Raw genomic sequence first — 26,473 nt, forward strand, 5'->3', positions numbered from 1 at the left:
AACGGCACCGGTACGGCGGAACCGCCTGCCCAGGGAACGGCACCGGCACCGGCACGGCGGGACCGCCCGCCCAGGGAAGGGCACCGGCACCGGTACGGCGGAAGCGCCTGCCCAGGGAACGGCACCGGCACGGCGGGACCGCCCGCCCAGGGAACGGCACCGGCATGGCGGGACCGCCCGCCCAGGGAACGGCGCCTGCCGGGCCCCCAGCCCCGCTCCCACAGCCCGGAGTGGCCCCGCTCCCTCCGCCCCTCCCGGAGCTCCCCAGCCCCCGCTGACGACACACAGCCCGTTAAGGTGGACAAATAATTTTTATTCGTGCATGCAAATACATGTCAATACTGCAAACTTCTTCCATCGAGTCTCTCAAACACCGAACCGGGATGCTCTATCCGTGCCCAGCCAAAGCTACAACCTCTGCACGTCAGTGCTACAGCGACACACGGGCCCCGCCGGGACCCCCCTACTCTAACACGAAGGGAAACATTACCATTGGGAATCAAAACCGAAATAAACGGAATAGAATTTACTCCCCCATATATCCCCATTTCATTTTACAGATTTTTTTTTCTTTAAATTATAGTTTTAAATAGAAGCTGAGAATGCGCCATAAAAATGAGCATTAAATCCATCGTAGCGATGGTGCCTGCTTTATACATGATGGGTGTACACCATCTTTTATTTCATTTACATTTCAATCGAACAATAGATTTGCAAAGAAAATGTCTAATACAGACGTAAAAATATTCACACTAGAGCTTCACAATCGGTTGTACAATTGACAAACAGGCCTCTTTTCCCAAACTTTCCAGCTAAGCAAATTTATAAAATGTAATCAATGCAACAAGAAAAAAAAATTTTCTTTAAAACTTCCAGGGAAAAGAATACGCAGTAAACAGTATCAATGCGACAGCAGATGCTGCAAGCTAACCACAATACTTCGGAGTGGCTGTACAGTGGGTATGTGCAGTACAAATCAAAGCCACGTGTGTTGTATCACAACTACTGTATAATGTACTTGTTTGCCCAGCTAAGAAAATGCATGCATTCCCATGCCTTGGGTAACGGAGATCTACTCTGGAGAAATCCATGGGCTATGTGCAAATGACCTTGGCTTTTGGCAGTAAGAAACGCAGCCAGGCTCTGCTTTATTTCAGCTTTTACAGCAGAATCTTGAGTGATTAAAAGCTTCCATAAGTATCCTTAAATAAATGGGGTGTGGAATTATGTTTGGGCATTGGGCACTTAGATTATTCAGATTTGTTTCATTTCATCAGTGACAGTTTTGGGGTTTTTTCCCGCCCTTGTCCTGCTCCCTTGCCAGCAAAGAGATGCAGGGGGGTGACTACTGCCAAAGTCAGCTGTTCATTTATACTGGGAAATTGGGTCATTTAAAAAAGCACATTTATTGTGTTCTGCTTGCAGAAGAGGTCCCTCAATGAGAGGGAACTTCCTAACAAAGGGATTAAACTACAACATAAAAATGGACTTTTACATCCTATAGATCATCTGATCATTTCTCATTTTGTTACACTCTCAAATTCAACACCTTCCTTTAATACCAGTCTAATAATGAAAAGTCTGTTCACAAATATGATCAAGGAGCTGCTGGCATACAGTGTTTATGTACAGCAACAGGTACAACTTGACAACTTGTGCTTTAAAAAAGCAAACAAAACCAATGTTTGGAACTATTCTGAGTTTAGATTGAGTTATTTTAAGCGTTCTTTCCTCAGCTGTTTCTGACCACTGTGCATTATTTTGTACCTCATCCAGCCTAGTACACTATTATACAAGAACAGCATTCAGCTCTTGAGTACAGGAGAAATTAAAATTTCAACTGAGTTATCAAAACACTAAAACCTTCCAAATTAGACTTCTACAAAGAGCTTAATTAAGAGGTTATTTAACATAATCAGCTGTGTGCAACTGTTTTCTTTTTCCTAAATCAAATGCCAAACTTTAGTGTCCCTGTACTAGACTACCAAGAACCAACGCCAGTTTGCTTTGCAAAGAGTCTAACCTTGCCTTTGAAGGGTCTAGTATACATTCTACAATGCAAAATCTGCATAAACACTAAGATTCATTTCTTGTCACCTGTTTACAGGAACAAAATATCAGTAGCAGGGCAATCACTCTGCTCTAAGTATATGTTAAGAATGTACAGATAGTTACTTTCTCACACAAGCATTCTCCCAGCACAAGCATTAGTCTGTTTAAGACCTATGTGGGAAATGAGGCAAACCAAGGAATGAATCCAGGTAGTGAGGCAACACAATTAACTTAGATACTAATAATTCCTGTCTCTCTTGCATGTGAAATCCCTGCTGTACCCCTAATGGGGAAAAAAAAAAAATTAACCAAACCAAACCAACCAAAATGCTTGTCCAAGCAAAGCAAAAGAGCCAATCTCTCCCCGATCTGCTCCGGGCCTTCTTTTCTGACAGCACAGTACATTAGGCCAAAACCTAAATGGGCATCACTGCTATTGACACACAAAGGTAAGTCACTCTCTCAGTGTCAGAAAATAAGCCCTTCCATAGCCCAAAGGCACCTGATTTACAATTAACAAATGAATACATACTTGTTTGTAAAGGGTCATGGGCTGAAATTTCAACAAAGAAGGAAGCCAGAGCCAGGTGCTCCCACCTGCAGCTTCTTCTCCCTGTCAGGGCACTGGAGGGCATCAGTTTGGTGGCAAAAACCACACAGTCAGTGTTAAAACCCTAAGAAAAGCTGACATGCTGTTAAACCCTCAAATAATTATTTTGCCTGTCATTATAGGTTAAAAATTCAACTAGAAAACTCTAGCCTCAGCTGAAAGCCAACTTTCCACATGAAGTGTATGGTCATCCTAGAGAACTGCTCTATCACGGGACCCCCTGCTGCAGACAAAGAGTCTAGAGATACACTTGTTCTTAAATATGCCAAGACATTGGCAGGAATATGTCAGGCTTATTTCACTGGACAAACAGGCAAATGTGTGTAAGCAGCTTATCCCAACCCCCTCCAGCAGAGCACAACCAAGTTTTTAAAATTGCCATTTTAAAATTAAAAAGTTAAGGTAAATACACAATCAATTTATGTAGTATATATTCACCCTCAGATCATGCTGAAGATGTTCTGTGGAGTTCTGGTGCACAGAGGGCTCTTTCCCTGAGGGCAAATAAGGACTTCTCAAACCTTTATATTTTCTCTATTTTTGTAACAAAATAGCAATTTAAAATTTAAAAATCTTTTAAAAAAATTACATCACCTTCAACATGGAAGATCTCACTGTTTAAATATCCATGAAAGAGACATACTTGTTTGCATATCTGTTTTGGAATTACATTGTACAGCAAATAATAGTATCTCAGAAGCATTTCAAAAGTAATATAAATTCATATTTACAGAATGGTCTTGGTATAAAATATACAACAATCATATTTATGTCTAACATTCTAAGTTAAAGTTAACGTCAATAGGAAATAAGTTAAGGTGACAAAGGTGGTCTGGTTCTTGTATCCATTCACTTCACGTAGCAAGTGAAAGAAGCGTCAGTCTAACCCTAGAGTGAGGTGGCACTGGCTGGAGAAGGTACAGCAACAGCCAAAGGAAACTAAGAAAAGACTACTTGACTGCTCTTCTACATACATTCCTTGACATTGGAGTATTAAATAGATGTGTAAGATCTTCCATACTGACACCAGAATATCAAAACTAACCCTTGGATTTGCAGGTATATTTACAACATAATTATTTCATGGACAGGTTCGTTAAGAGAGATATCAAACACCAATATTTACTTAGTCTAATCAGTAACCCTCAGGGAAATGCCAACCCCCACCCCCCAGAAGCGTGCACAAAACAGTTATCAAAATCTTACCCGACCACATAGCTGTGATTTTGTAAAATAACAACTCAGACGACCAGTAACATGATCCTCTTTAAGCATTTTGCTAGCAGGAAAAGCCCTTACATGCAGTACACCTGGTGAAAGATCAGCTTGGCTTAAAATATTCCAGTACAATTTTCAGAGTAAACAACTTCACAGAAGTTAATAAAAACATAAAAAAATGTAAAACTTGTCACAAAGAAAAGTAGGAGGACAAACAAGAAGATAGTAATCATCAGGAAGGAGAGTCCTGCTTTCTTAAAAGAAAAAAAAAGTGGATTTTTAAGCTTTTTAAAAAAAATATGCCCAGGGCTCTAGTTCATGTGTATTTATGAAAACCAATTTTCAGTTGACATGTCTAACATGATTCTCAGTCACCTCTTAACAGGGCATAAATTCATACAGTTTTCAGCACTCTGAAGGTCAGACAATGCTATCTCATTGTGTTTTCAAGGTCTTTGAAAATAAGTTGCCACTGAATAAACAAAAATTAAACCTGAATACAAGATTATGATTAACAACATTTAACAAAGGTAATTACAACCACCTTAAATTCCCAATATTTAGTTTAAATTAAAACAAAACAGTACAAAAAACAGCAATACCATCTTGTTAGTCAGTGCAAACACTAGATACAGGGTTTTCAAAGGAAAGCCAAGAGCACCTGATACTTTTTGCCAAGTCATCTGGATCCTATAATCTCCAAGTTGAGAACTATTAATGAAAAAAAGAAAAATAAGAAAAAAACCCAAAATTGCTGTTACATTAGTGCATAACCTCTCAAAATCATTGAAAATTGTTTAATGTGTAGCTTGGGGAAACCAATACCTAGTACATTAGCTGGAGGACTTAGGCACTTGATTTACTTCTGATAACTTTACTTGGACAAGTAGCCTGTGCATGTGTATCTACAGTACTAAAGCATAAACTGGGGGAATGGAAACCAAAAGCTGCAGCAAAGCACTGCCCCACAGACCTGCAAATAACACAGCAGTGCAAAGCTAATGGTGTGTTAACCCTGTAAAAGCCTCAAGTCCAAATCTCCACCTCTCAGTCTTCCAACAGGAAACAAGACTCCATGCAAAGTTCCACAACTAAAGAAAAAGCAGCTGCAACAAGACAAAAGTTCTTCTCTTGTGAAACAAAATAGAGACAAATAAGTTAGTCTTCCTTTCACTAGATGTATCATTGTAGGATCCTGCTAGTTTAAATAACTGAGTTGTTAGTTTTCTACAGAAGCCATTTTCAACAAGAATGGCTCAGATACCGCACCGGATTGCTACAAACTCATAAAAAGCTGCTTTAAGCTTAAGTAAAACAATGTCCAAATTCCATTCATTTGTGGAAAGTGAACGCCTTACCCTACTAAAGTAAGTTTTTTTTTCTTCAGAATGCTAATGCGAGAGGGGCTTGAAGTATCAAAGAGTCCACAGGAAATGCATGACCCCAATATTATTTTTTTTAAAAAAAATATACATTATATAATATATATTATATATATAAAAAGCTAGTGTAAATGCTTCCATGGTGTGGTCACAAGCTGGAAAGATGAATGCCTTTCAGCTGTTAACCATCCTGCCATTTGCAACAGGCTTTAAAAAGTCATTTTTATCCTCAGACATAATGTGAGCAGTTTTCAAAATGAGGCTGCCAACACTGACTGATGTGCTGATGGGCAGGCAGCTTGCATTGCTAACAGATGTTGTGATCGGCTGACTGAAGCAAGAAGTTACGGGCAGGATTGTTTTCTGCTCCTCCCTGAGGAGAAAAATAAGTTACACAAATATTAAACAAGGACATGCACAAGTATCCGGAACTGAATTGTGTGCATTAAATAAATACTGACAAACTCCTTTTTAGCAACAGGCTAAACATCTTCCTCTGGAATGATACGCTCGAGATGTTAAAGTAGTCTGCCTCATTTTCAAAGGCTGCTTTACTCCTTAAAGACTACAGAACATTGAAACCTAAAATAGTGTATTTCAAAATCTACCTCTCCGTGGAGATTTGTGCAAACAGTCCGCCATTTAACCTTTTGAAGTTTTTCTTAATTTCTGTTAACTATAAAAATATTCTGCATTTTTTGCTTACTGACTGTGAAAGGTATTTTGAACAGCTGTGACACGGTTCAGTGTGTACGATTACAACGATGCATACGAACAATGGTACCAGCCTGGGACATTCAGCTTTGTGGCCTAATTCTATTTCTTAACAGGTTCTTCTCACTCCACCATGTACAAACAATGCAGATGTCTAATCCAAGTCTGAGCAGGTACGTGGTTCATCCTTACACAACCATGCTTCCACTATTCTGATGCTTCTGTTTGTCTAACACTGGCAGACACTGCTGTTTTGTCTAACACTCACAGAATCACAAGGTCTTCACCTAAACTTTGTCTCTTCTGTTCCATAGATTCTTTCTGGTGCTGCTTTAGCAGATGCCCATTCTCTACAGTTGTTCCATTGAGCAGCTGATCCTCTTGGGAGCTAATCCCTAGCTGTATGTCCAGAATCTCCTACAAGAGAGAAGGAGAAATGCCCATCAACCCTGTCCCTACCAGCTTTACATTTTCCTATTAAGTTCCACTACATTATGCTAATAGAAACAGGAGTCTGGTCCTAAAACTCCTTCATTTCATGTCATGCTATTAGAATGTCTACCACATTTCACTAAAGGAAAAGCCAGTTGTTCAAAGATGGCTGTGAATGACAAGAGCAGTATAAACTGTGAGCTGTTTTTAACTTCACTAAGATTAACTGCCAGGTACGTGAGTGATAAGTACAAGACCCCAAGTGCTAAATAAGGGAAATGCTGGATGTCATTATTAGGACTGAAACCAAAAGGCTTTGCTATCAACATACTAATCTATAAGGCCTAATGAAAAGACCCAGTGACCTCTTTAGGCACACAGATTTTTGTACTCACTTCTATCTGTTCCCCTTGCCCATCAGGTTCGTCTGTATCAAGGGCTGACAGCTCCAATTCAATGTCTCGGTCTGGCTTTGTGTCTGCACAGTCTTCAGGATAATCAGTCTAAAAAAGAATGAATATGTTCTCTAAATACCAAGTTGGCTTTCCACTGGCTTCACACAACACTGGAGAACTAAAGTGAAAATAGAAGAAGCGTTTCTAGCACATAACATTTCTACAGTACAAGAGAGCTAGTCAGACAAAAATGAACTTCAGGCATGGACAATATAGGATACAAGGCTAAATCCAATCACAATAAAGTACTGAAACAGATAAAATGAATACTAAAGAAATTTGAGTCCATTGAAAAAATGTTTAGATTTATAACATGTACAAATAGACAAAAACTAATGATTGCATGAAAATGATTGTCACATTCTTCCCACTTTGTAAATGCATGTTTGGAGCAGCAGCATAGCAGGTGCACCTGCCTAATCTCAGGGAAATAACTGAGTGCAACAGCGACTTAGCTTGCAAACAATGTGCTATAAACATTTCAAGTTTCAACTCTTAGTTAAAATTAATGCAATTCTATACATATATATATATAAACACCCTCCAAGATTTGTTTCATCCCAATTACCCCATTCTTTACCTCACCATTCCTCAAATCAATTTCCTTGCTTAAAAGGTTTAAGGTAAGACGACTGCCTTCATCTAGAGAATTCCACTTCTGCTGCATGGCAAGTGCATTTGCCTCTCTCTGAAGGAGTAAGGAGTTGCTTTTGGCCTATGGAAAGAAACAGCTCAGTTACCAAACACTACACCTAAACCATGTGCAGTCAGACAGCTACACTAAGAAAAATGTATTTAAAACTTTACTAAACAATTTCTTTTAAATTAAAAAACCCTCATGGTATAATAAGTGGTCTTACCTGCTGTAATTCAATACTCAGTAGATCTCCAGTGCTGGAATGCTTTCTGTGACCAGACAAATCTGTAACTATGAACCTGTCCCTTTAAAAGAAAAAAGGCAAAACTAGGACTTAAAAGAAGTTCTCTAAATCAAACACCCCATAACTTCATTAGTCTATCAATGTTAGATTTTTGGACAGAAACTAGATGTGATTTAGATAATGTGTTCTTCATCTTCACTGTGGCTCATAATACTTCAAGGCATTGTATGAAGCATATATCCTTATTTTACACAGCTAAGATGTGGCAAGAAAACCTGAAACTACTCAAGATTTTGACATGACAACTTGGCAGTACCTGACTCCAGTTCTTTGACAGATCTCTCAAGGGATACATTGCTAGTAATTGTGCACTATTAACTGCATTAAGTATTAAAAACTACACAAGCTTTAACCTACTTTTTTCCAAGGCTTTATGCTGGATAGGTAAAAAAGTCTTTTACTTTAAAATTAAGAATGTCTATTAATAGACATTCCAGATTCCCCACACACACAGAGGGCTCTGAAGAACTGCAAGCTAGAGGAAAAGCTGTGAACAGAGCTCGGGAAGGAGTCCGTACCGTTCCGCATAACGTGCTGAGGAGGCAGAATCCGAGCCATAGGCACTCCATCTCGAGTCTACAGCATTGACATAAGGGACATAATCTGCAAAAGAATTAAGACAGCATTCACTATCTTCTCTGCTCTTCAGTGGGACATACAGGTTCTTCAGCTCTTTGCATTTCATAGCTGCAGCAAGCACAGAGAGGATGACATGCTCATGGTGTGCATAAATGATGAATTCTTGTCCCACAAAGCCTGAAGCTGTACCTGACACACTGATGGGCTTAGTAGCACTTCCTTGGGAAGCAGTGGCCTGGATTGGATCTGTTGTGTGATAGCCTGTGCGGGATGACCTGGAGATTGCACCCCACTTGGAGATGATGGGTCCATCGCTGAACGGGATTATAGGATCTTCCTCCTTTGCCCTTCTCTGTGTTTCAAATAAATGCACTCTCCTTTTAACGTCCCCACTGTCCAAATCCTACATATTCAGGAGACAGGAGACACATGGACTCATTTGAGGTTATGCACACTCTTCAGGTGGCCAGTAACTTCTCATTATAGTTACCTATTTACAAAACTGGGAAAGGATATTCCAAACAACTTCAAATGAGCAGAACTACTTTAAAATACTACTAATGGAAGCTATGACCTTTTTTTTTTTTTTAAAGGCTGGTTTAACCAAAGAGAAGACACTTCAGCATGTAAGGATCATCACACTAATGAGAGAACATGCAGAAAACCCCTACCATTAACACGGCATTGGAATTGGCAATCACATCCTTGGGCTCTGAGTCGATAGCATTTATACAAGAGCCAATAGTGCCACAAGACCACGGTGAATAGTGAGAGAGATGGTCTTCCTCAAATTTAGTTCCACTCAAATCACTGACACTCTCTGAGAACTACAGAAAAGGGAATAAATAAGCAGTGAATAATAAAAACAGGGAATTCAGTTTTAAAATGAGAAGATAATTTAATTAAATAGCAGTAAATGTACCTCAAAAGTCAATCAAGGAGTTCCAGCCATATTCAAGACTTGACTTGGGGACAACATAAGCTGTTTTGTCAAATTTTAAAACAGTGCCCCTGGCAGCTGTCAGAGGGCAAACTCTGCCATACAAATAACTGCCTGGCCCACCAAATGAGAGACTGGAATCTGTGTTAGTGTCAGGTTTCTTTAGGCAAATATCTACAGTAACTTAACTGAGAGGAAGCCGTGCATTTTCCTTTAATGTATTAGCCAGTGCTAATGTGAGTTCCCCTTCTTTTTTATAGGACTTATCACAGAAGTACACAATGTCCTGCCAGTGCTTTTTGCCACTTTTAAGGGAATCCATTCTTTGGGACTTGATAAGGACTTGAAGTTTGATTCAGGCTAGTCATCAAGTCAAGTCATTTGGACTATCAAAGGCAATGTACTTTTTAACGGAAAACATAACTGCTGTTCCCTACACAAAAACCTGGAGGTTCACAGAGTTCAATAAAATTACATTTCATTTAGTCAAGCTGAACTGAGTCACTTCACTTCTTGACCCTTTTTCTGCACTCATGTTACACATCACCTTAATACCAAATTGAATTGCATCATTATTGGATATCACTTTCCTTTTGCTAGAAAATTAACTTAATTTTATGAACAATAAATGGCAGGTAGAAAACATTTCCCAGAAATATTAAATGGCATCTTAAAGAAACAGGGAGGGAAAATAAAGAGGTTCTTTGGCTTCCCACCTCTGTGCTGAAATCTACACTGAAGAGAGGAGAAGGTGGTGTTGGAGATGGTGTTGCCATAGGAAGGGTTGATGATACCAGAGGAGTTTTCTGTGTGTGGTACTGTGCCCATTGCTCTGGCTTCCGTCTCAGCTGCTCATCATAACCAGTCTTCAAATGACCACAAGGCTCCTAGAAAGAATAAATACAGGACTGGATATCCCGTCATACTCTAATCAGAAGGCAAATACTTGCATGGGACACACTTGGGTCCCCAAATTTCCTTGGGTCTGTAACCCTCCGCTGATAACACTTGAAGAATTTCACAAGAATTTGTAGGCTTGTGTATGGCAAGTCAAATCTTAGATATGCAATTAATTCAAGCAACAAAGAGGCAAAGGGGCTCTGGTCCTGATGCAGATGATAGTGGTCTGTTTTGCAAGTCCATTTTAAGGTTAAAAACAAAACAAGAACTTTGTCCAAGTCACATGTCTCGATCACTGTAATAAACAGGTCTATGCTAATTATTTACCAATTTTCCAGTAATGACCTTCAGAACCAAGTCTGCATAGAGCCCTCCCTTCCTGGCCCTCACTTACCCTTGGTAAAGGCACAGTCCTCTGCTCGCTGGGAGGCTGACAAGCCACAGAGTAATACCCATCCAGAGAGTTGTACCTCTCCCTCAGAGATGTCTGATAGACAGATGAGTGCATCACATCCATGGGAGGTAAGGAATTGCTCCTGATGATGTCATCTCGGGGGTACATCTGCGGGCGCCAGATGCGCCGGCTGTCGTAGACCGGAGCGTACATTCCAGAGGGGACGGGAGGGACGGGGCCGTAGGGCTGCGGAGGAGGAGGCTGGTAGGGAGAATTGAGGCGGTCTCGAGGGGGAAATGTGCTGTAATGGTCGGCATATGGCACGGAAGCAGGTGGGAGGGAGGACTCTGGAACGTTATTGGACCTCACAAAGCGAGGAACGCAGGGAGCCACACCAGCTGGTACTGTTGGAGGTGCTGGATAATACCCTTAAAAATTGGAAAAAGGCATTTTTAATGAAACCACAAATGACCCAAAATTTTACACCTTCTAAAACCATAAATAGCATTGGTAAGTACCTTTAGAGAATGAGGAGTCACACTTTACAAACCTCTTACTGACCCTACCATGTTTCTGTTAAATATCATTTCATGTAAGACAACCATTTGCAGTTGCAGTGCTGGCCCTTCACCAACTGGACCCAGTTTGGAAAATATTGCTCCTATGTACTGTGGTGTAACTAAGTAACTGAAAACACAGCATCTTCAGCAAGTCTTTATATAGGAAGTTAAAACGGTTCCCTCTAAAATAAAAATCAATATTACTAAAAAATAAAAAGTCTATAAATAACCATTTCACACTTGATTTATTGCTCTTTCTTTGGAGAGGATTGCCAGAACATCTCTACCTTTTGAGAGCTTGTGAATGACTCGGTGCTAAAAACCACAACTGTTTGTCTGAATATAAACATGCACAGTGCAACCTAAAAAGATAACTGGAACCTTTCAAAAACATTCCAGCAAGCACAAAGACATGTAAGCCTCCCAGCAGAAGTCTGCTATGCCTCTGAATCCTGCCCAGGGATACCCTCATGGATGGGCCATGGCAAGAGCAAGCCTAAATAAAAACAATTAAATGCTAACAAAGGAAAAAGTAGATGAAAGATCTTGAGGTTCAAGTTCTGGAGGCTGAAGTATAAGCTGTACAACATACAGCACACAAAGGCAAGAACCACCAACACTGGGAGCAAACTGCAAGTCCCTCACATACCCAGCAATTAACAAGATTAGTATCCCATTAAGAGAACACTCAGCTGATATTTAATAAAAATAAAATAAAATAGACATTGACAAAACAGACATAAAAGTTATTTCTCATAAAAGACATTTTTCCAGAGAAAAGTTCAGAGCTACTTCTTAATCAGTGCTGATCTCACTCACCTGTCTGTGGGTACTGTGGAACTTCATATGACAGCTGAGTCCTGGGGTCTTGGAAATATTGAACATTATCAGAATGTGGAGGGTAGACAGGTACTCTGGGAACAAATGGGCTGGATTTCGGAGGCACAGAATTAACTTCTGTTCCAATATTAGGAGGACCAGCTGAGGTAGCTGCTGCCTGGCTTACAGGAGTCTTGGGTGGAGAACCGACTTTACTGAAAAGGATTACCAAGAAATCATTAAGCAGATCCTCACTTACTTCAGTCAGTCACCTCTTCATGTACACTCCCACACAATATGGAAATTTGGGCCTTGACATTTCCTCTAGAATTTTCCCTGAACTGATGATACATTTTAGACTTTCTCCGAGGAGAACTCAAAAGTGGGCATAAATGTTTTGATACCCTTTGTAAGTGTATTCTGTGAAAGACAAAGGTTTAGAGACTCAGTGCTTCCTGCAGAATTATCTAAAAAGTTTTAAGTGAAAATCCCAGAACTGGAAGGTTTCAAGGAAGTACACACTCTGCATTTGTTGGTTTTAGGAAATGTCAAATTCTGTATACAATTTATCACATGTAGTAACATACTTGTATGTAATAACCCAATAGTATGCAATTTGTATATAATTTATTTGTATGCCATAACTTTTTATTTTTATGTAATAACCTAATTAGATAATTAAGCCTGGTAATTAAGATACCAGGCTGAGAACAACTGAGTAAGAGATAAAGGGAGAGATTTACCACTTTGTCTAGAATGCACATGAGTACTGAACAGCTGAAACAATGCACTGCAGTGCAAGACCTTACACAGCTCTGCAGCCATTGAGCACCAGCAATTTCTGCAAGCCAGGACCACACTTCAGTATCTGTTGGCCACCCACCACCCCCATTTATTACTTTAGATGATCTAACAGCAGAATGTTCTGTTGAATTGATGTTAAAAAAGCCACCTACTTTTCAGGAAGTGATTCTGTGGGGGACCCAGAAGCGTTCTGGCCATTGGCTCCAGCCTTCCCTCCCTTCTTGGCGTTGTCCAGAGCTCTGAGGGAGGTGTCTGCACAGCGGGGGATCAGCTGGGGAACCCCAGTTTCCAGATTAGCTATTCCATTAGTACTTGGCACCATCTTGCCCGTTGCCTCAGGGCTTCCTATGACAGAGATCACGTTTCCCGTGGTGGTTGAGACGGTGCTGTTTACGCCAACTTTGTTTAGAAGGGGGAATGTTCTCACTGTTGCGCTGATTTTTTTGTTCCTCAAGCGATATCTACAAATAAACATGCGCAAACACACAAAAGACAAGATGGTATAGAAAGTGCTTATTATGAAGCTTAATAGATTTGCAAAAGTAGCAAAAAGAAGGGATTGACATGGAACACAACATCAAAAATTACAAACTTATTTTCAACAACTGGAACCCAAAATTATCTCTCCTCTTATATAACCCATTCTGCAGTTCTTTGAAAATGCATTTGGGTGAAAACAACTTCAAGAATGCAGAGCTGCATATTGTTCAATTATGCAGTTCACTCCTTAAATAATTAAAATGTAATTAACATTCTCTCTTGTATGTAATATAACCAATCCTTGAAAGACACTGAGCTTGCACTCAATTGTAGGAAAGGAAATTTTACCTCATACGGGGTAAAATAAAAAATAGAACTGGAATTAGTCTGTAGATATTGCTCTGCTGTATCTTCAATTTCATATAAAGAACTGTCATGTCAAGAGGCCCTCCAAATGAATGAATATATGGAAGAGAATGTTTTCAGAAATCTCTGTAGATTGCTTGGATTTAAATTAAAAGGAGGAAGAAAAAAAGGAAAAAGTCTCTCACACTCACTTTTCAAGCTCTTCCTGAGAATGAGCAAATGTACAGTTTGTTCCTCTTGGACACCCCCCTTGCTGTCGAAGGTCTCGGCACATACTTGTTTTGTATTTGCTATTTGGTTGTGGCTTAAAAAAGAACAACAAAAACCACAAGACATTCCTCTTACCATCTATCAGACATTCACATAAAAGTAGGCTTAAAATATAGAAAATATATACATGGCATCTTTTTACATTTTGCATTTTTAATCAGAAAAACAAGGACACTCCTTGTTGAGGGGCTAAGTTGTCCTTGTATGGATTTCTCTACGGCCAGCTCTGCTGCATTCTGTATTCACAAATGTTAGGTTCTCAAAATCTGAATGCAGTAAATAACAGTATCATCAATTATCCCACAAGAAAGGCCATAAATATTTCATATCAACAGTAATTCTTCAAAGTTGCATCTCCCAGTAAATGGGAGAGGAAGCTGAAGACATGATGCAATGATCAAGTCTGGTTACCTGTGGAGTTTCATGGCCTTTTCTACTGTAATTCTGAATGAAATCCACCAGCCCATGGACCACAGTCTTCACAGCCACCATGGCATTTTCCAGCTGCTCCCATGTTGGAGATGCTGCGTCTAAAATGATGAAAAGCAGGGTTGTCACTCTGCCAGTAATTCCAGTATCACAAATAAGAGGCACAGCTTGTATCACTTTACACCACCAAGTAGTAGGACCCAACTCAGAGAGCCCTGAAGAAGAGTTTATGATGTTCATCAATGGGAATTTCAAAACCAGGAATGGAGGTTATCATCTTAATTTACTTTGCTAGATATGAAGAATACCAAGAAAAGTTTAAAAAGCTTGATTTGCATACCTGGATTTGGATCTATGTTTGCCAGGAGCTCTAAATGAGGCCTCAGCCTGTTTAAGTTTGCAGGATCCCCTGTGCGCTGCAAGACAATTGTCAATTCTTGTACACTCTTAGCAAAAGATTCTGGAGATTGGAGCTGAAAATAAAGGGAGCATTAGTGTGCTGCATCTTACAACTGTCAATTGCTGATCTTAAAAAATATTAATGACATTGGTTCCTAAATGCAATACAAAGTGTCTTCAGATGGCATATATAGAGAGGATCAGTGGAGAGAAATTTTATTTCTCAACTCAGAATCTGCCCTATGAAGCTTCATCATAAGACACCAAAAAGTTAATTAAAGTACTTCATATGATGAATATGCTACATCAGGGGAAAAAATTTCAATCTAGTTTTAATTAATATTTTATAGGACTACGAACAAAAAGTTAATTCATGGAGTTCTTTGATTTTTCTTGTAACATTTAATAGTCAAAACTAATCTTACAAAGATACTAAAATCATCCCTTTGACAAACCTTGTCAATAATGGATTGCATGTGTGATTTATGTGCCAGGTCTCCATAAAGAAGGGAAGACCACTGTTCTGGTGATATTCTGAGTCCTGCTTCCATGGCAATGTGAACAATTTGGGCATCGTGCTCTCTCCGCAAAGCCTCGTAACTCCGGAACTCTTCTTTCAGTTGCATCAGAGAAGAATCTTCATCCCTTTTAGTGACCTAATAAACAGTAACAGTTAAACATTCCTTCTTTGACCAAAAATCTCCATGTTTATCATAAAAAACAGCTGCACAGCACAATAGTGGTGTTTTACCTTAAAGCATGATGCTCTATACAGTAGCTGCACAACATGACCAATGCTTGTTTTAGAGGCCTGAGGAAATCTTGGTTCCAGCCTTTGCACAACAAAAAGTACCAGAACTTTTCTTGAGAGTGCAGAGCCATCTTCCAGTGCCAGTAACACAAGTTTTAGTGCCTCCTCTTGCATAGCTTTAACACACAAAAATGAAAGTTAAATATATTCCAGAAAACAGCAAGGACTGCTATATTTGAACAGGTAAGCAGCAACATCTAAATCATCTTGAATGTAATTCCTTATTGCTTTTTATTTTACTTAAAAACTTTTAAAGAAAGCTGCTAGTTTAGAAGAAATATTTAGGACCACTCTAAGCACAGCAAACTTAGAACTAAGACTAACTTCCAGTAATAAACACATCAATAGTGCAGTTTTTATACTTTTCTCCACTGGGCAGCCTTGTAGCCATTGTTCTTTTGGATACCTCTTCAATGCCACACCATAAAACAAAAAACAAATATGGGAACAGTACTGGAATGCTATCAACAGTTACAGGAGTCAAGAGATGACAACTTCTACTTTAAAGAGAATTTTCTTGCTTCTGTGTTTGCTTTAGTGGCATTCTTAACAATTAATTTGTCTTCTACCAGAGATATAAATCATTATAAATTTCAAAAGTATGCTGCAGCTGAGGTTAGGCTGATTGTATTGACAGCTATTCAATCCCAATAACAGACAGCAGTACAGCCAGCCTGCTACACTCCATTACAAATTGCACAGCCTGTGCTTATTGACTCCTCTTTGCCAGGATATTTGAAATACTTCCTCCCAATTTCAAAGAACATTTAATGGACCTGCAGGGGAAACAACCAAAAACTTTATGTCAGAAGATTTTACTATTATTTGGGGCTTTTTTTCCCTTCTCCTTTCTTTCTGGCAGAACATCTTCAACTGAACAGAAGAAATTTCAAAGCATTTTTGTAAAGTAAAGGTGCAGCTAAAAATATTCTGCTGCAGATGTACAGGACCCTTACCTGGTCCTAGAAACTGGCACCCTCGTGCCCTGACAGCAGCCCAAAGATTGGCAGAAAGCTGCTGAGGATTTTGGTGCTGCAGGATGAGTTCTGTGACAGTTCTCTCTCCCAGCGACCGAGCTGCTCTCATGGCTCTGACCCGACCCTCCTCCTCCACCAGCTGACAATTCACCAGTGTCACAAGCTTCCTCTGCATGGGACGGCTCAGTGCACTCTGATTCAAGCTTGCAACACCTTCAGACAAAGGGAGAAAAGGCAGAGCAGTGCTTCTCATCAAATTCATCTGAGTGAGACAAAAAATGTCTAACAGTGTATGTCTCTCTCTAGGACTTGGATACCAGTCACAGGTACCTTCCCTTCTCTTAGGCAACTCTGTGTAAATTCTTTACCAAAAAGAACTTCAATTAAAATCTTAAACTGACATCAAAGCCATCCTTTGGGGAACATTCAGTTTCAGTAGAAAGTTAGCCCCAAGGCAGTATTATTAAACAGAGTATTTTGTAAACTTAAAAATAAGAAAACCACAAACAAGTGCCACAAGTGTGAATAAGCTTTTAAAGACACAAGGCAATTTTATTAGAAAAATGAGACTATTATCTCACTGACATTTACAATCAGTGCTGAAAACACAATGCTGCTCAAAGCAAGCTACATCAAAATTCCACTGCTCAGCAGAGACTCACCTTTTCCTCCACTTAATGGCTTTAAGTAGAGTGCCAAATCCTCAACGCATTTCTTTGCTACTTCATAATGTTTGTTTTCTCCTACATTACTCAACTTTACTGTCTGATGATCAGGTACCTAAAAAAATGCAAGGGGGAGGAAGAGGGAGCAGAATTACATACACCTGGCTGACCTCCCTGATGGTACCCACATCACCATGAATTACATAACACTGCAGATGTGCACTGCTCTGAGAGCAGGGAAACACAGGACCCACCCAGGGCATGTACACAGCATAAGGAACAACAAAAAGGGCCCAAGATGAAGATTAGCGTGATGAAAGATGGTTTTTGTTATTACTCAACACCTTAAAAACAGAAGCAGGGTAGAAAACAATAACCAATGTCTAAAAGATGAAGAACACCAGATCTGAGAAGGTGATCAGTATACCAGATCAGCATGATTTATTACAAAAAAAGCTACAGGACAAAATGAACTAGCAAGAATATAATAAAGCAAAGTTTGGAAATGATTTAAGCATCATTTGGGCATGCTGAAATCTTCCAAGAGAAGAAGCAGGAAACTTAACTCAGTGGAAAAAAACTTGAAATAGAATAACAAGGTCAGATAAGGAAAACAGAGGGAGTGTTAGTCATAATAAATTAATTGTTTGGAATACATTGCAAGAAGTTAGGAGACCATGAAAATAAATGTTGTAAGATCACAACAATGATCTGACACATAAAAAAAAGAAAGGATCACGTGAACCTGAGAAACAAAAACACTCTGACATAATGTCATTACCAATAGCTGAGGCAAGGCATGTGATAGGACATTAAAAAGCCACGTAAATAACATCATCTTACTGCCTCACCAAGGTGTTACAGAGAGAGTAACATGGAAAAGCACATGAATCAGCATAAGGGGAACAGACTTATTTAGTCTCCATAAAGTGCAGTACTGATTATATAATCACTGTTTTGCCACTGCTACGCGACAGCGCAGGGAACATTCCTGGCCTGATTAGCCAGTGTCTGCAAACGCAACTGAAAAGCCATCATCAAGCATATTTAAAAAAAATTATACACACACACTTCTGGAACTTGGTTAAACAGCCACTTCCAAACGTGTGGCACTTAGGAACGAGATTTCTCACACGGCTGAGATGAACGAGTGCAGCCTGCAGGTTCTCTCATTCTACTGACAACTGGAACAGACAATTGTCTGCTTCCCAATGGGAATTCTTCTCCAGTCACAGTTCAAGAGCCTTTATAAATCAGAATTCAGGTTACAATTAGAACACGCTTTAATTTTATGATAAGATGGCCCTGAAATGGTGAAGTTGCTTTTAGAGTAGGTATGGACTCCTAGAGAGTCCAAAGTCAAGCCTTACCATTTATTTGGGCTAAAACGAGGAAGAAGGAGCAGCGCATATATTGCAGCTGGCACGACAAGGCAACAACACCAAGGGGCAAAACAAAGAGCTGCTTCAGCCATACCTGGGCTCCAACCAGCTGGAGGAGTGCAAAGTTCACGGGGAGCACGTCGATGTCGGTGTTGATGGCGGTCTGGTCGAAGGGACACGCCTTGCGATGGAGCTTGTTCAGGCAGGTCTTGCACACGGTGTGAGAGCAACCTAAGCTGATGGGCTTGTGCACATTCTCATCAAACTCATTGTAGCAGATTGGGCAGGACAGAAATTCTGTCCACTGAGCTGCCTGCACAGGCATTGTGGAAGCTGGACACTTGTTTAGCAGGCTAGCAGACCATTATTTCACTGTACTATGTTTTGGCAGCTGTAAGTGAATAACAGAGTATTTAAAACATGCTTTCTGGCAATTTAGAATAACTTTTAATTAAAAAACAGACCACAATTTCAATATTACCAAGAACAAAACCAAATCCTTATGCTGAAGTACTCAAAAACCCCAACTCTGGGTTAGTTTAACAACTGTACCAAAAAAGGCTCATGAACTAAATTAATGCAGACCACCCTAAGTTTAACACATTCACAATAAATGGCATTAATTTTTTTGGAGGGGGAAGGGGTGTGGTTTAGAATGTTCTTTTCATTTGAAGTTAAGTAAAACAATGCCTTCCTTCTGCAGATCTTATTCAGACTTAATCAGACACCAAACTAAACTGAGCTTTGCTTTTTTAAAAACACATTTTCTCTTTCTGTAAAATACAAATCAACTAACAAATATCAAGAGCCATAAGAAAACACTAAGAGTGAGAGACCAGTTTTCAGTTTTATGATTCTTGTGTTATTTCCGCCTTTTCTTGCAAGAACTGGAGCACTCAAGGGCAGAGATTGCTGTGTGCAATTTTGCTTTTCATGTTTCTACCTTACATATAACTATGTCCATGAACTCACAGCAAGAAAATCTTTGATGTATGTAAAATCCAGCTACTAAGGACCTATGATAAGGCAAGCAATAACTTCAGATGGCTTCCTTGTCTCTTGAACCATTTCACTCTGTGCAGTAACACCAAAGAAATTGTTTACATAAGTGTATTTCAAAGAAAATATGGCTTTATGGAGATTGTTGTTGTATCTTACATAAGTCACATTCTTGAAAAAGGTACCTGGCCTAAGAAGTTCATTGAAACCCTTCTCATGCAAGCTTCCATCATCAGGATTTACATTCAGAGCTCCACCCCGGAGGGAGCAGCCCCACCCTGGGCTGTGATGTGCTACTGTGTTTGCTCTCTAGGCAACCTACAGACCAGTTGGGTCACTTCAAGGCTATGAACAAGCTTGTTGCAAATGCAAATTCACAAATGTTTTAATTACATGTTTAGCATTCTATTTTTTTTACTCTGATGACAGAAAAAAGGTAATTGTTCTGAGGAAGCTGAGATCTCCCCTCTGTGTTCAAATTCAGAAACTCCTTACTGCAGCTCCATTGTTGGCTGTACTATGGTTTAATTAATGCTAAAGTACCCGACCATTGAAAGAATTACTAGAAGACCAAATAGACTCTTATCTGTGGATGCATTTTATGTTAATTATGACCATCTGTTTAGCAATCCTATTTAGTACTATGAACATTCAGTGCCCTTTAAGTAACAGGATACTTGTACAAGATGTCCTTATCTCAGCGAGCTTTTCAATGTTATGCAGCAATTTTTGCCTCAGATGAATTCCCATAGTAAAACACACCAAACTGGAAGTTGAACCTCTCAAAACCAAACTGCTGAGGTTACACTTCCAACATAAGCCAGAAAATTCCCATGTACTGGACAAATCAGATTTTCCTCCAGCTTCTACGAAAGCACAGTCAAAGCTCTAGCAGGGATGAACAAACCCAGTCATCTTTAACATGCTACTGCCACATGTGTCTTTTAACCAAGGAAATTTAAAAGCAAAACAAACAAGAATAAAGCCAAACACTGAGCCAACAGGCCCAGAAAGATTTCTGATTCCTCTGTTAAGAATCCCACCATTTCCTTTAGCAAATCTGCTTCCCTTCCGAAAGAGCCGGACAGGAGACGCAGCAAAGCCAGCCTGTGAACACCCCTTAAAGCTGTCTGCAGCACCAGCAGAAACATTAAAACACCAACACAACCTCACTGCTGACCTAGGGCTGACAGTGCTGCTCTTTCACTGCAAGACACAGGAATAGCACAGAGCAGACCAGTCTGAAGTGTGTGACTGCCATGACTCACACGGGGAAAAGTTTAGGAGGCTGGCACACAGAGAGCTCCACTGCCGGTATGTCACTAACGAGCTCCTGATAAACAGTCCCTGTGTCCACACTGCTCATTAATTATCTCACACACAGGGATCTCTGCTCTGAGACAATACCCACGTTTGGTTTCCACAGGTGCTTCAGAGACTTGCAAGAAACCACCTCTCTGTTTATGAGCTTTTAAAATACAGTTGTTTTCCTGACCAGCATAGAAATGAACACAGCAGATTCTTCAAGTGTGCACCACTGGTTTTTAAAGATCTATCTCTGGGTGTTTAATCATCCCAAATGACAGACTCTACTAAGCATGTGTTGACCTTCAGATTGCTTGACAGGAAAAAAAAAATCTAATTAAGCCAGCAAACAGCTGGGAAAAGCTCTCGACTCCCAAAACTTCAAGCAGCCATACAGGGAGGAATCTCCATACTTTATTGAGCCTGCCAGCTCTCCTGCCACTCTTACACCCCAGTGTGTAGGAAAACAATCTCACATCTCCTAATTACCATGTCAACTCCTACAAAAAACATAAGCCAAATGTTTAATAGATTCTTGCTCCTTGTCAGAAACAATGTATTTCAGGGATGTCCTCTTGAAGAACAAATTGCTCCAGCACTCTAAACTGAGCAAACACAAGGAGGAGAGCAAAAAAAAATCCTTTGGATTCTGTTTTTAACAGGCAGCACACTCCATTAGAACAGCTATCCTTGGTCTGTCTGTTCATTCTGGCAGATGGATTATCTACCTCTACACTACACAGGGCTCCTCTTCCCCATCAAAGTAGAAGCACCCTGCAAAAAAACAAATCCCAAAGAAATGGCTGATACAGAAACTGGCCAGACATACAAGGAAGCAGTCTGAAAACTCATGGCAGTTCCTCTGTAAAAGATCATTACATAGTGAAGTTACAATTAGTTTTGTAGTATTACTACCAGAAGCACTACTTCAGATGACAAACTGAGAAACGTACAAGCCTAAGTTCAGAAATTATGTAATAATAAAAACCAGTACAGCTGAGTAATGTTGTGTTTTTAAAACAGTAGTATTTTCCTATTGCAGTAATGGCTGCAATGGATCAGAGTAACAATAACTGACTGATTTTCTCCTTTTAGACTAGAATATCTGATTAAGTTGGAATGAGAGATGGAAGGGGACATAAGTGAAACCTCAAGACCTTCCTCAAACAGCTGTAGCACTTACAAATGATGGAAGTTGTAAGACTTAGATGTCTTCACTAATTTTATATTAACTTTTAGCTACCTAATCCCAAGACATTCTCTACAACTAATCTAAATCATCATGCCTAATAACTTCTGGACATGATAAACAGAATTCAATTCTGATTTCCTGAAGAAAGCAAGCTTAGGTGATCATGCTGTTCTGTTAGTCTGCTCCTCTCCCACACTGCTCAGTCAGGGCATTTGCCCAAATGCAGACAGGCAAGTTTCACCCCTTATCACAGAAAGGGCTCAAGGCTTAACTCGGTTCCCCCACGGCGTCAGCTCTGCTGGGCTCAGGCTGCCTCCATCAGGTCCCTTGTGCGCCGTGGCAAAGACAAATAAGCAGAGCTTGGGTGAGAATGAGACATGGAATAATTCCGTCAGTGCTCAACAAAGGGAAGTCTTCTCCACAGATGAAGGAAACGCTTGGAAAACTTGAAATTATATGGCATTTTCACAACTGAGGCTCAATTACAATCCTACTGTAGATTTAAGCCTAAATCTTAGAATTGAATTGATTTTGAATCACTAAATTAAAGAGTCCTTGATATTGACTTGCTCTTAATGCTGACTGCAGAGATCACGGTATTGTCTTTTCTTTTTTAAAATGATCTCCATTAAAACTTTTCATTTATGCAGATGAATGGTTGGTTTGCACTACAAGGAGGCAAAAAAAGCTTTTTCCACCTTTCCTTCCTAAGTTACATAGTTCCTGAAAGCATTCTGACTGGGTCAAAAACTCACATATCACATAATATAATCATCAGTATTAATGTATTCCCTGGAATACGTTATTAATTTCTTTTATTGATTTCTCTTCAACAGCCATCATCCACTGATCTAAAAAACTGCCTTCATTAAAGGCTTAGGGAAGGGCCATCCCTGTAACAGCTTTGTATCATTCAGCTACGATGGCTTGAAATTGAAATAAATCCTCTTTACTGAGGTGCCTTGCTTATTTCTACACTCCATAATATCTGTCACATGCAAATCTCTTTACATCATGTGAAAATTCTACATGTAAAGTCTTTAATGACCATTAAATATAGTATTTCAATGCAATTATTTCACTGAACAATAATGCTCTTGTGAGTATCGGCAGCCCAACTCAAGTCCCAGAAAAGTTACCAACAGAAATCCTGCTGGGAAGGGACCCATCATGTCCAACTCTGCTTCTTGCAGGAGTGCCTGACACTACAGCACGTGTCCAGGGGCATCACCACACACTCCTGCAGCTCTGGCACACTTGGTGCCACAACCGCTTCCCTGGGGAGCCGTTCCAGTGCCTGGCCACCCTCTGGGGGAAGAGCCTTTCACCAATGTCCAGCCTGAGCTTCCCTGAGAGCTTCACTCCATTTCCTTGTGCCCCAAATACAGAGCTGAACATTGACACATACCCAGACTACATTTTGCAGAAACACCTACGGGATTCTCTTGTTAACTGGTTAAAAAATCAAAGCTTGAATCCCCTCTGCCTCCTTAAAACGTGTGGCTGAAGAGTAATTCCTATCCACAGGGGTACAATATAAATCTACACTGGTGGTTGCTCAGTGACTGCCAAAGTTGACCCAATTCAGGGTTAACTGCCCCCAAACCAACACCAGAGCCAGGGCACCCTCAGCAGCTCCCACCTGCTCCTCCCTGCTCAACCCTTCCACCACAAACCATGTCAGGAGATTTTAAAAGTTCCCTAAACACTTATGTAACACCACTGTGGGTTTTTCCTTGCGTTTCCTAGGTGTCCCTGAAAGGAGAGCCTGTCCTTGCCACCAGCCTGATACCAACTCAGCTTCTCTAACAGTATCGACTGTTCAGGACGGACTGAAGGGCAAATAAATGAAATTTTTTCTGCCACCCAAATCAGTTTAACTCAGAATGCAGAGAAAGGGAATCCATTTCTAAGCAGATCTACTTGACACAGTTACTCCAAGAGGAGATACAGTGTAGAACTCCTAACTTTTCAGTAATATTTTCAGGGAATAAGGACTCCCATGTATGGTTTAGTTCTCCAAGCTTTTTTTTTTACATGACCTCCATATTTAAACTACAATTTTTTTAGATGAGAAATTCTGTATTTTAGTATTTTTTAAACCATTTCAATGAAATACCATTTCTATTCTGAGATGTAGGCAAGAAAACACAGGGCTCCACAGGAGCTGGAAAGGCTTTTTAAAGGTTGTAGAGAATGGCTTTAGATGCCTGTGGACAAATAATTTTTTCCTTTCCTTAGCGTTGTCCAGTCAGCAAAGAGAGACCCTGAGCATTCATCCCATTAAGGGTACACAAAATATCACCAAATGCCATCAGCTATTACTATTTGGGTATTGTAAATATTTTATCTATTTTAAAGCAACAAAGCCTTAAATAAATGAGATCAAGATCAGGATTTCACTTTGGGATACCTAAAGCGGTGACACTAAAATTTGTTACAATTGAGTATTTTTTGAGAGAAATGGCCGCAACCTCAAACAAGACAGAAAAACAAGTTAATAAAAACACCTTTTCTTGGTGAAAGCTTTGCCTACAGGGCAGAAACAAGAAAAACTTCACAAAAAAGGCATGAAGGTCTTGGGAAAATTATTCACTACAAAAATTAAGACTTCAGTGTTTCACGGAATAATACTTATACCAGCCACGTAAGTTACAATTTCTAGTGTTTCCACAGATGTTTAGGAAAGACCAAAGGTCAAAGAATAGTATTATTTTAGATTCAGAAGATTTACAGCTGTACTGGTTGCTTCTCATTTAAAATTAGATATTTTCTGCCACAATTGCAAATTTACACCCTTGTAATCCAAAGGACTGGTTTTAATTTCAGTTTCATTATTATGATATCGCTATAATGGCCATGAGAGAACAACCACAAGAGAAACGACAGGAACTACAATTAAACCCAAACAAAATTCTAAGTTTGCATGGAAATTGAACAGGCCTAGATCAGAAAATCTCCTGGTTGCCTGTCCAAACTTTGCCATTATTTTCCCTCGTTACAGATCCATGCCATTCTCCTCTGAACCCTGGATGAACTGAACACTCATCACTCTCCCACCACTCTGCTGCCCTTCTGCGCTTTGTGCTGACTCCTACACTCTCCTGGAAACCCTCCGTGCACCTCGAGCATCAGCAGAACCGGGACACGCTTTTCCTGCTCAGCCGTTGAGTGTTTTTGCGTTTAAGACACTTCCAACACGGCACGGTGGGTGCAGTCCCAGGGCCCGTCTCCCACCACGGCTCTGCTCCACCATTACCCTAACGCACAGCTCCATGAGCGTTCCACACTGGGAACATTCATGGCTCCGCTGCGACTCTCCCCGGTGCCGGGGGCACCCCCGCGCGGACTGCCCGGTGCTGCGGCTGCCAGGGAGGGCACCGGGAGCTGCTGCCTCCGTTCGCCGGTGCCGGGATCGCCGGGCGGCCCCGCCAGTGCCCCCGCGGCTTAGCCCGGTCCGCAGGCCGCTGTCAGCCGCACCCGAGCCCGGCCCCGCTCCCGCACCAGGCCCGGCTGCCGCTCCAGGGCCCGGGCCCGGCTCCCGTTCCTGGGCCCAGTTCCCGTTCCTGGGCCCGGGCCTGGCTTCCCGCTCCCGCCGCCCGGCCCTGCTCCCGCCGTCATTTCGGAGCCGCCACCAAATGGCTGCCCGGGTCCCCGGGCCGGCCCCGCGGCCTGGCGGGGCCCGCCGGGCGCCGACACCCCAGCGGCCCCCGACGGGCTGCACCGGGCGGGCTCAGCCCGACGCCGCTCCCGCCCGGCTCCCGCAGCGCCGGGAGGCAGAGGAAGGGCCGGGGTGGGTGATGGGGGGGGTTGGGGGGGGCGGGCGGGGCCCCGGCGGGTCAGCGCGTCCCCGCGGCGGCCGCCCCCGCGCAGCTCGGTCCGACCCGTGCGGTGCGGTCCGTACCTGCTGGGCGGGGGCGGCGGCCGGAGCGCGGTCGGGCGGTGCCGGCCTCACGCGCCATGGGGCGGGCGCGCGGCCCGGCGGAGGCAGCGGCGGGAGCCCCGGCGGCGCCGCCTCATCGCGCTGACAGCGGCACCGCCGCCACGCCCCGCGACGCCGCTCTCGCGAGACCCGCGCACCGCCCGCCGCACGTGACCGCGCGGAGGGCGGGAGGGAGTTACCATAGAGACGGAGGCGCAGATGCGCCCGCCGCACGGGCCGCGCCGCCAGGGGCAAGCGGGGGTCATAGAGACGGCGTGACAGAGCGGCGGCCGGCGCCGCCAGCGCCCCCTGGTGGCGCACCCCGGGCAGAGCCGTCTCGGCCGTTCCTCGGTGCGCAACGTCCGCCTCTGGCGTCGATTATTTATTGTCCTTTTAAAATTTAATCGGTAACTTTCGCCGCCAGCGTCGATTATTAATTGTCGTTCTAAATTGCAATTGATGACTTTATTTTTGCT

At 41.6% G+C, this 26,473-nt stretch overlaps 1 protein-coding gene and 1 non-coding gene across 4 annotated transcripts; both read right to left on the bottom strand.

Moving 5' to 3' along the window:
- Positions 1-292: 292 nt before the first annotated feature.
- Positions 293-26,052, bottom strand: RC3H2 (ring finger and CCCH-type domains 2). Of its 3 annotated transcripts, none has more exons than XM_063174737.1 (21): positions 25,980-26,052; positions 18,674-18,970; positions 17,195-17,312; positions 16,512-16,745; positions 15,496-15,671; positions 15,200-15,400; positions 14,686-14,818; positions 14,328-14,446; positions 13,838-13,950; positions 12,953-13,261; positions 11,997-12,211; positions 10,618-11,045; positions 10,040-10,210; positions 9,055-9,210; positions 8,573-8,786; positions 8,323-8,407; positions 7,724-7,805; positions 7,444-7,578; positions 6,804-6,911; positions 6,245-6,393; positions 293-5,635 (listed from the first exon to the last, which is right to left on the bottom strand). In XM_063174737.1, exons 2-21 carry the CDS (start codon positions 18,902-18,904, stop codon positions 5,437-5,439), a joined length of 3,576 nt encoding a protein of 1,191 aa, XP_063030807.1. In that variant the 5' UTR covers positions 18,905-18,970; positions 25,980-26,052; the 3' UTR covers positions 293-5,436. The 3 variants fall into 3 exon arrangements, with proteins under 3 accessions (XP_063030807.1, XP_063030808.1, XP_063030809.1); XM_063174739.1 differs by having other exon boundaries at positions 5,456-5,635; positions 6,264-6,393; XM_063174738.1 differs by lacking the exon at positions 9,055-9,210.
- LOC134428377 (small nucleolar RNA SNORD90) lies at positions 14,906-15,021 on the bottom strand. Its single transcript, XR_010030379.1, has one exon. It is a non-coding gene; the product is annotated as a small nucleolar RNA SNORD90 (small nucleolar RNA).
- Positions 26,053-26,473: the final 421 nt, after the last annotated feature.

Source organism: Melospiza melodia, chromosome 22 (assembly GCF_035770615.1).
Source record: "Melospiza melodia melodia isolate bMelMel2 chromosome 22, bMelMel2.pri, whole genome shotgun sequence".
Classification (NCBI taxonomy): Eukaryota; Metazoa; Chordata; class Aves; order Passeriformes; family Passerellidae; genus Melospiza; species Melospiza melodia.